At 32.7% G+C, this 10,516-nt stretch overlaps 1 protein-coding gene across 1 annotated transcript; it reads left to right on the top strand.

Moving 5' to 3' along the window:
- Positions 1 to 563: 563 nt before the first annotated feature.
- LOC112722281 (protein IQ-DOMAIN 22) lies at positions 564 to 10,248 on the top strand. Its single transcript, XM_025773268.3, has 4 exons — positions 564 to 1,113; positions 7,253 to 7,453; positions 8,416 to 8,493; positions 9,157 to 10,248. The coding sequence occupies exons 1-4, from the start codon at positions 706 to 708 to the stop codon at positions 9,901 to 9,903; spliced, it is 1,434 nt and encodes a 477-aa protein (XP_025629053.1). The 5' UTR covers positions 564 to 705; the 3' UTR covers positions 9,904 to 10,248.
- The last annotated feature ends 268 nt before the right edge of the window (positions 10,249 to 10,516 follow it).

The following is a 10,516-nucleotide window of genomic DNA, read 5'->3' on the forward strand; positions in this document are numbered from 1 at the left end:
ATTTATAAAATTATACAAAATTTATTGAATTCTGTTTTGTCTTAGTTATGAAATGATATTTTTTCCTTATTTTTAGTATTGGTACTAGTTGAAAGTACTAATTGAAAAATTTATACGGTGATTTATTATGTTTTTGTTAATAAATAATTATTGGTATTTAATGATTGAATTTGAAAGAGTGATAATAGATAATACAATTGAAAAAAAAGAAAATAAAGAAGAGAATTCAAAAAACAAAAATTAGAAATTAGAAATTTAAAAATAAAAGAGATCACATTACAAACAAAAAAAAATTTCATTTGTTAAGTAAACTATTAACGTGTCAATGTAACAGAGTCTGCTTCAACTTTTTAATGACCAATAAATAGAAATTATCTAAAAAACTATTATAAATTTTAAAATATAATTTTAAGATGAAATTAAGCAACTATTAATTTCAGATTATTTTGAACTTCCTTTTTAACTCCTTTTTAACATCTGAATAGTTAACTCGTGTTGGTTAGTTCTCTAGTTGATTTCCTAGCATTATTGTATTGGATTTGCTTACTTCTCCGTGTCACAGTTCCCACTGCGAGCTTGGATTGACGTTCCATAATCCATACTATTACCTTCCTCTCTATCTATATATTACACTTCTCTGTTCTCACTCACTAACCGCATCTTCTTTGTCAACCCCTCTTTCTCTCTCTCTCTCACACACACACAATGGGGAAGGCATCAAAGTGGTTTCGCGGTCTTTTTGGTCCCAAGAAGCAACACCTACCGCAACCTTCACAAACACATTCTACTCCTTCTTATTCCGTAACTTCTTCTCCCAATCCAACTAAACACAAACGAAGATGGACTTTCGTCAAATCATACAGAGAAAACCACCACCACCACCAACAACAACAACAACACGTGGATGCTTCTGATCCTGACAAGCACGCCATCGCTGTTGCCGCTGCCACAGCCGCAGTCGCTGAGGCTGCCGTCGCTGCAGCTCAGGCGGCTGCCGCCGTCGTCAGACTGACGAGCAGCAGCGGTAGGTCCGCCAACGCTGGAAGCGTGACCGCCGCTAGTAGCCAAGATTGGGCCGCCGTTAAGATTCAATCCGCCTTCCGAGGATGTTTGGTTAGTGTGAATTCATACTTTAATCGCTTCTTCTTCGTTTATTAAGTATAAAAAATTAGTCACTACTTTTTTTAATCTAGCTAGCTAGCGCTATAGTTTACGTTAACATATTCTCAATTTTTCTATTCTTCTTTTTTCTTTTTACCTGCTTATGTTTCTAGTTTGGTTATTAAGAGTGGAGCGGTTCCTTTCCTTGTAGTCCTGTTAAGCGTTTGTTGTGTTATGTCTTTTTGCGCAAACTAGTGCACTGATAAAGTTCTCTTTTTTAAAAACGTATCTCTCACCATTCCTTTTCTTCCTAATGCACTACTGTGTATGTATTTCCTTCTCTTTGCTTAGATCGATCGGAATCCATTATCAGCAGTAGTAGTAGACTACTAGTATACGTAGGAGTAGCAGCTTTCTTTGCTTTTATAGGGCACTCATTTATTTCTATAAAGAGAATTTCTTTTGATTTGAGTCCTCTTAATTAAATATATTTCCCAAACAAGGTTGTAATTATTTACAATTTACAAGGTCTATAATTTGCTATGCGAACCTAATCCTCATGCTATATATAACGTAGCATAGTAGTATTGTTTCAGAATTCAGACTCTGTACACAATTGTGGTATTTGTAGTCGAATATAATGATTCATCTTTATCTGATATCTCTTCACTCGTTACTTCGGGTTGGGGACAATGTTAGTGTAAAGTTCTAAAATTTATAGACTTATAGACTATAGTATTGTTTAACTTCTTCTGTTTTAAATAAAAAATATTTTATATATATTAAAAATCAACAACTAAATTAATTATTTTATATTTTATATTTATATATAAATATATATAATCTAAATTGATTTATGTATAAATATATATAATTTAATTTATTTTTAATGTATATATATCAAAGATTGATTTTAATTGATTATTGTATCTTATTTTATGGAGTGGGTAGGAAAAGTAAATGGAAAGATGGTACTTTCATCAGTTCATGTATGAGTAGATACGCAAAGGGAGATTGTGAGCATGATTAATTATTGTACATTTATTTGTACTTGACGAGGGTCTAGTGTATATTGTATTCCACACAAGGGTGGGACCGATGGTCTAGTGCATGTGTTTGTTTCATTTAATATATATAAGGTAATATTAGGAAGACAAAAAATACAGCTAGAATTTGTCTTATTTAGTATTATTAATTGTTACAATAATTAATAAATGTTAAATAAGACAAATTATAATTATTTTTGGCTAATTTTCTTTGATTATTAAATATTTCCGATATAAATTATTATATATTTAGCCAATAATTTATAACTTAAACGATATAATTTCTCAATATGTTTACGTGTTCAAGTCTTTCTATTTTTAGTAAAGAAAGTTATTATGTATTTATATATAAAATATAAGTATATACATATTTAATTTATTTTTTATATATATTATATTTTAATATATGTTTTTTATTAATAATTATTTTTAATAGTTAATTTTATTATACATGTGGTATTAATAAAAAATATTAAAAAATTATTAAAATTTATTATTTTTTATCATTAATTTTAATTATTAATTTAATTTTTTATTTTATTAATTTAATAATATATTTTAATTTATATTTTAAATATTAATAATTAAATAATAATTAAAAACAATAAATACAGTCCTATTATTATTTTTTTTTGGTGTACCGGTCCTGTTATCTTTTTGTATTAATATTAGTAGACTAGTGGTCATCTGTGGTGAGTGTTAGAGATTGGTTGATTTCCCACGTTGGGCCAAATTTTTGTGAGGGAAGCAGGTATAGAAAAATCTTGAAGATTAACAACTTTGTTAAATTTTGGCATGTAGTCAATAAAAAAAAATGAGTTATTAGATAGAATTTCACATCAATCTTACATTATTAAAATTATCATTAATAATTATTTAATAACTACAAATCAAAAAAATTGCTAGCCCTAACATTCATTCTCTTCAATGTTGTTGTGCATTCTGCCCCAAAAGGCAAACGAAAAAGAATTCTTCCTGCGGTTTCGGTAAAATTATGAGATGCTTTACCCTTAGCCTTTTCGTTCTGTGGGGTCACACAGATGCGATCCGATATGAAAGCCCCTTCCCCTGTTTTCCTGCTCTCTTCCCGAAAGTGGAAACAAACTTTTTCCTTTTCTTTTTGTTGGTTTCAAAATAAATGTTATTTTAACCTATCATATTATATTATTGGAAAAAAAATTCAAATGAGCCAAAGGTGTCTCATTTTTATCCAAATTTGCCAAATGAAAATCTAAGACATCAATCCACCAGAACACAATATTATATAATTCGAATCAATAGAATTCGAATTAAGTTTACACATAATTCGAATTGATTCAATTCGAAATACTCCCAAGCACAATTCGCACATAATTCGAATCAACTAGCATCGAATTATGCATGCATGGTTCGAATTATATTAAATCGAATTACGTAGAGAACGTGGCTTAGGGCAGTTCGAATCGAATTGATTCAAATTACTCTCATTTGCTAATTCAAAGTAATTCGAATTGATTTAATTCGAATTACGTATGTATAGTGCGAATGGAGTTTATTCGAATTACTGTGAGACATAGCTCTATATATACAAGGTGTAATCTGAACACTTGCGTAGGAAGTTAAAAACGGTACTGCATTCATGAATGATTCTAAAAGGCATGAAATTGGTTGCAAAATTGAAAATAAATAAAATAAGGTTAACTAGTATAATACAATGGTGGTACCTCGAGGCAAGGGGCCAGCTAAACGCATCATACCCAGCAGGCCTAAAACCAGGAAACCGCCAAAAGATCCAATACTGAAGTAACTGTAACGGCCCAGCTAACTTCACGACATGTCTGTTGGCCACTCGGCACATGCACCGGTACAACCATGCTAGTGCCGCCGACCCCCAACTGTAGCCACCCATCTCCTCAAGTCTAGCAACGAAGGGTAGCCATCTGATGTGTATACGATTGTCGGACTTGTCGGCAAACAGCTGGGTGCCCAACAACATCATGATGTAGGCACGGGCAAAGCGACTAACTGTCTCCTCATCGGCCCCGTCGGGGCACTCTCCAAAAGTCTCCTGGAACCAGGTGCAGTTCACTGCGAACTTTTGAATTTGGTTTTCAGGAGGTAAAACACCGAGCAACTCATGGAACTACTGCCAAGCTGGCCGGCCACCCTCTATGTATATGTGGAAGTCTGTCAGGAAACCACTGACGTAATGTCCGTCCACTGGCAACCTTAGCTGGTACGCGACGTCCTGAAGTGTGATAGTGCACTCTCCGAATGGCATGTGGAAGGTGTGCGTCTCAGGCCGCCACCTCTCGACGAATGCACTCACAAGGGGCTCGTCTATTCGGAACCATCTGTCGTTCAGTCTCGCAAAATAGTATAATCCGGCCATCTGCAAGTACGGAACGTACCTATCATCAAGACGCATCCCCTGCTGCCGCCGCATGCTCGATATGCAACGCTGGAGCTGGGCATTAGATGAACCGCATAATTAGAACAAATTAAAATACCACTAACATATACAATTCACGCCATAAAGAACCAACAAAGTAATCATGCAATAGTAGATATATTAAACCAGCGACCAAAATTGCATGCATAAACCGCTACCCTAAACCACTAACACTAACATAAACCACTATAAAAAACCATTAACAAAAACCACTAGTCTATACCACTATCCTAAACCACTAACAATAACATAAACCACTATAAAAAACCATTAACAAAAACCACTAGGCTAAACCACTATCCTAAGCAACTGACAAAAACCACTATCATAAACCACTAACAAATACCACTATCATAAACCGCTATCATCAACCACTACCTTTAACCACTAACAAAAAACACTATCAACAGCGCAATATCAGAAACAACTAACCTCGTCGTTGATCACCCCAGCGATATGAGCAACTCCATCCAAACGATAAAGCCTCCCCGGATCGTCCCCCATCGCCTGAATATGGCGCTCCGGTCTTTGTCGGCCCGATTGTTGGTCGTTTTCTCTGAGATTTGATGGGGTATGAGAATGAAAAAGTGATTCGAATGAACTTGGTTCGAACTCCTTATATAGGTGAAACCCTTGTAATTCGAATCAACTCGATTCGAATTACCTATTGAACCCAATAACACGTAATTCGAATCAATATGATTCGAACTCTATACGTGTACCCTTTTCCATGTAATTCGAATTGATATAATTCGAACTTGCCTTTTATAGTTTCAACGAATTTGATTCGAATTACTCACGAATTTTGCATGCATAATTCGATTCTAGTTGATTCGAATTACGTGCGAATTGTGCTTGGGAGTATTTCGAATTGAATCAATTCGAATTATGTGTAAACCTAATTCGAATTCTATTGATTCGAATTATATAATATTGTGATCTGGTGGATTGATGTCTCAGATTTTCATTTGGCGGATTTGGGTAAATATGAGACACCCTGGGCTCATTTGGGTTTTTTACCCTATATTATATGTATATTAAATCAATCCTATTAGTTAACCAATTAGAAATGTAACTAATTACGGTTAATTAGTAATTTTATTTTTAAATTTTTTTAGAGAGAATATAAATTAAACTAAATAAGAAATATTCAAAATTTAAATAAAAATATTCAAAATCTAAAAAACATCTAAAATTATTATAAAAATTTTTAATTAAAAAAATTTAAAACGTAAAAAAAAAAACATCCAAAATGTACTAGAAAGAAACATCTAAAACTTAGCAAAAAAGAAATATCTAAAATCATTTTAAAAATTTCAAAATTTAACAAAGCGAAACATTAAAAAAAACATTAGAAAAAGACCATCCGAAAATTAAATAAAAAACATCTAAAACTATTTAAAGAATTATCGAAAATTTAAAAAAAAAAGAAACATCCAAAACATAAGAAAAAAAATTCTTTCTTAGGATAAAGAATCATAAAAAACTAGTAAAATAAAATTCAAAACTAAAAAGAAGAAGATGCTTGTTGCATTTGAATGTGGCGGAACATGATGTGTCTAAGACGAAAGTTGTTGCGTTCAGGAAGGAAGGACATCAGCAATAATCGACAAAACTGCATTCATGAAGGGAGGGCAACAGTGGCATTGCGAGTCGTGTTGCAGGAATTGTCACACGCGATTGGGGATGGACGAATATGGAACAACGCCATGGAGAGACACCATGGAAGGGGAGGACATAGGGGTGACTGACAGGCGTAGTAAAGATGGAGGACGTATGGGTGAGTGACACACACATTGGCGGAGGAGGGAGGGCGCAGTGTGGGGTGCCAAATGTGTTGGATGGGAAGGACGCAGAGGCAAGGGAGGATGTAGGTGGAGGGACACGAATTGTCAATGGAGGTCACCACTTCGAGGAGGAGTGATTGAAGCGACAAATCAAAATAGGAGTTGATGTTGGGTGGCGCATGTTTTTGAACCTAATTCTAATTTTTTTAATTCTAAATTTAGAACTTTTGTAAAATTGTTCAAGTTAACTGTATGTATAGTTAGTTTTTTAGATTTTTTCATATTCAATATTAATAAATAAATTATATATTATATTATATTAAAAATCACTTATTAAATCAATAAAATAAAAATGTATAATAATTAATTATGTAGTTAAATTTTAATGTATACCTAATATTTTTTTTAACTAATCACAGAATTAATATATTAAAATAATATATTATGATATCTTATATTGACTCAATTTTCTTTTGAGAAATGATGTTTATGCTATTTTTTAATGGTATAAAAGATCTTTTAACAAATATTTTTAATACCAAAAATAGAATAAATATAAGTAAAATTTACAAAATAATAATAATAATAATAATAATAATAATGCGTATAACATTTGTTTATTTTTTTATCCAACCTTGTGGTGGAGATAGAGCCTCTCCTAGACCGTGCTAGAAAACAAAAAGAAAAAGGGAGTTGTTTGACCTTTAAACCAAAGATAAAATATTAGTTGACCATCCTAACAATATAATGATGGAGATGTAGAGAAATGATTAAATTTAATGATGGTTTAATAATTAATAATTGTTTTTTGTTAAATGTTTTGCTAGTTTATGTTTACGAGAGGGAGATGAATAATGAACATTGTGAATTACTGAAATACTTGGTAGGCAAGGAGAGCATTACGGGCACTGAAAGGATTAGTTAAGCTTCAAGCACTTGTGAGAGGCCACATCGAAAGAAAGCGAACAGCACAACAGATGAAAAAATGGCAAGCACTTTTAAGAGCACAAGCTAGAGTCTGTGCTCGCAGAGTTCATATCCTTCAAGCCCCAAATTCCACTTCTAAGTCATCTTCCTGCCACCTTCATGTAAGTATATCTATATTCTTATTAACTTGCTCTTTCATTTAAAAAATAAAAAATGTTTTATGTACTTATTCTGATGTATCATGGTGTTGGAGTAGAACTTGAGAAAGACATCGAGTGACCATAATATTGCCCCCAAAGATTTTATAAATTAAAAGTAGTACATATACATGCTCGTGTATGGTGATTGAGTTGTCCGAACTCGGAAATGGATCTTTGCAATTGTTAAAAAAAAAATTAAGGAGGTAGAGTGTGATCCCTAACCTTTCAATACTTTTTTTTTTGATGTTTTCTTTTAATTCTACTTATAAATTAACAGTGAAAGATCGCACTTTGCTCGCTCAATTATTAAAAAAATTCAGAGAATTCATTTCCAACTTTAAAGTCGGTCAATACAGTGAAAGCCAGGTCCACTTGCACCAAAATCTAAATAAATACTAATGAATTTACTAACTTATATTTTTATTTCTGGCACTTTTTGAGTAAAAAGATTCAACTTTTTCTTAAAAAAATATTTGTAGAGTCAATTTATTTCCAATAAAATAGATACATTCCGAGAAAGGAAAAAGTCTAAGAGTACATTTATATATCTGTATTTTGACCTCTCAAAAAATTTCTCAAGTTGTGACGTTGTCACAAGGGTGTGCAGATTCATTGTGTGAGATAAAGATGTGTACAAATTACATATCTTTCCATGCATGTGTTAAAACTTTTTTTATGCTTTATTATGGTACACTACACATATTGTTAATGGCAATCTTTTCCATTGTGCCACTTCTGTTGAAAGTGGATAATTAGTCTGATTTTGTTTGTCATAACTTTGATATAATGGCCTGGGTACGAAATAATTGACAAATTAGTTTGCATCTATGGAGATTAACGTCTATCTAGTTATCCAGGATATCACATGCTTTAGCATATTTGATGTTTCTAATGTACTTTTCTTGGTATGATCATTTACACAGGGGCCAGCAACACCAGAAAAGTTTGAAAGCCCAATCAGATCTAAGAGCATGAAAGATGAGCACTCACCATTGCTTAAGGTATTTTTGTTTTTGTAATTTTTTTTTGGTCTTTTTACAACACAGCACAACACACTCATTGTCACACACACTACACTACATGGGTTCTTCTATTCCAATTATCTATTCATTGGCATCATCAAACCAAATGGATTTAATTTGACTACATATTAGCCTAAAGAATTATATATATACATATACGATTTACAAGAAAAAAAACTTTCAATAATTTTGTTTATATTCATCTTTTATTTTATACATAATTTTTCTAATTTGATTAATATTTAATTTGTTATTTCAATTATGAAATTACTATAAAAAGTCGTAACAAGTTTTAACACAATAACTTTTGTTTTTATTTTATATAGCTATGTACACACCTTTTATAGTAAACATTATTATTTCGGCATCAGTATTTTCTTAACAATAAATATGTTGTCCGTGTTTTGTTAATTAAAAAATAATTTAAATATATAATTAATTAATTACAAACGTAGTTTTGCATTGGTGTCAGGAATTTGAATAACATTATTGGATAACGATTATCCAATAATTTGAAAATCTTAAAAGCACAAGCATTTATCTAGTGTTGCAAAACTCTTTTGTGTTGTAAAATGCAGAGTAATTAAATCTTATGGAATTCAATTTATCTATTAATGGAAGCATGCATTTATATTATTGTAGAGAAATGGCTCCAAATCATGCCTCCAGCAGGTCCATGGTAGTAGCGGGCAAGAGAAATGTAGGAACAGATCAGAAAGGCACATAGATGAACTAACATGGAACCAAGAAAAATCATCAATGAGAACCTCTAGCACCACCAATGGTGACAAAAGTGACAAGAACCCTGAAATTGATTCCAGAAGATCACAAGCCACGTCATCATCAAGACGTAGGAACCTCTTTTCCACCACCAACAACCATGTCTTAGTTTCTGATCAGCATTGCATTAGTAGCAAGAGTTACACCACAAGCAACAACAAGAAGGAATCATCATCAGTGATATCTCTTCAATCAGGCCCAAGCCCATCTTGTGAGGTCCAGTCTCAGAGCCCAATGAAGCCCAATTGGGTTGAGGAGAGCCCATTATGTACAGCCGAAAGCAGCCCCCAATACCTATCAGCATCTTCCAAAGATAATGTACCCAAAAGAAGCCCTTTTGGTGGGTCAAGGAGTTATATTTGTCACTATTCTGATTACCCAAGTTACATGGCATGCACTGAATCTTCAAAGGCAAAAGTGAGGTCTCTTAGTGCCCCAAAACAAAGGCCCAACCAATGTGATAGGTCTAGTTCATCTAATAGGTACTCACTCAATGGATTGGGTTCTCAGAGGCCTAATTATGCTTTGCAAGGATGCTTCGCCAACAAGGGTTATCCAGGTTCTGGTCGTTTGGACAAGCTTGGAATGCCTGTGGGATATAGATTCTAATCTATTCTTTAGTTATATGGGGTTATGTTAAGACTAGGGTTTTAATTTAGGACCTTATTAAATTAACATGTGATCTTCCTAACCACCCTTTACTCGTTGGGCCTTAAGAAACTTAACCCTCTTCTTCATTGAGGTTTAATTAATTATGTTAGCATTGGAAATCTGAAATACTTTTAGGAAGTAACGGTTAAGTGATTAGAATGAGTGTAGGACTTGTGTAAGTGTGAGTTCTTTCCATTTCCTAGAATGTAATAGGCTAATATCTATGTTTTGGATCGACATATATGTATCTATCTAATCTCACTGCTTGGATTTGATTGTTTGATGGGAATTTTTATCATAGCCTTAAAGCACTAATTGTTTTTGCTTAGCAAGAAATTCTAGGAAAATAACCAAAAAATAACAACTATTGTTAACAACTATTTGAAAAGAGTGGACGAGAGGTGTATTTGGATAGTATGGATTCGACTCCTCTAAAATTATATTGTTACTAAAAAAAAGTACATCATTAAGCACTTTTGGATTAAGATAGTGGAGCTCATAAATAATAAATGTTGAAATTTAAAAGTGATTAAAGTATCACTTTACTACTTTACTAGCATTATCACTTTAG

The sequence above is a fragment of the Arachis hypogaea genome, chromosome 11, assembly GCF_003086295.3.
Source record: "Arachis hypogaea cultivar Tifrunner chromosome 11, arahy.Tifrunner.gnm2.J5K5, whole genome shotgun sequence".
In the NCBI taxonomy this organism is placed as follows: domain Eukaryota; kingdom Viridiplantae; phylum Streptophyta; class Magnoliopsida; order Fabales; family Fabaceae; genus Arachis; species Arachis hypogaea.

What these genes read in the sequence shown, in the direction of transcription:
- LOC112722281 (XM_025773268.3), top strand. Translation starts at nt 706, where the DNA reads ATGGGGAAGGCATCAAAGTGGTTTCGCGGTCTTTTTGGTCCCAAGAAG. An exon ending in CCGCCTTCCGAGGATGTTTG is followed by an intron (nt 1,114 to 7,252) that starts GTTAGTGTGAAT and finishes AATACTTGGTAG; the next exon opens with GCAAGGAGAGCATTACGGGC. An exon ending in AGCACTCACCATTGCTTAAG is followed by an intron (nt 8,494 to 9,156) that starts GTATTTTTGTTT and finishes ATATTATTGTAG; the next exon opens with AGAAATGGCTCCAAATCATG.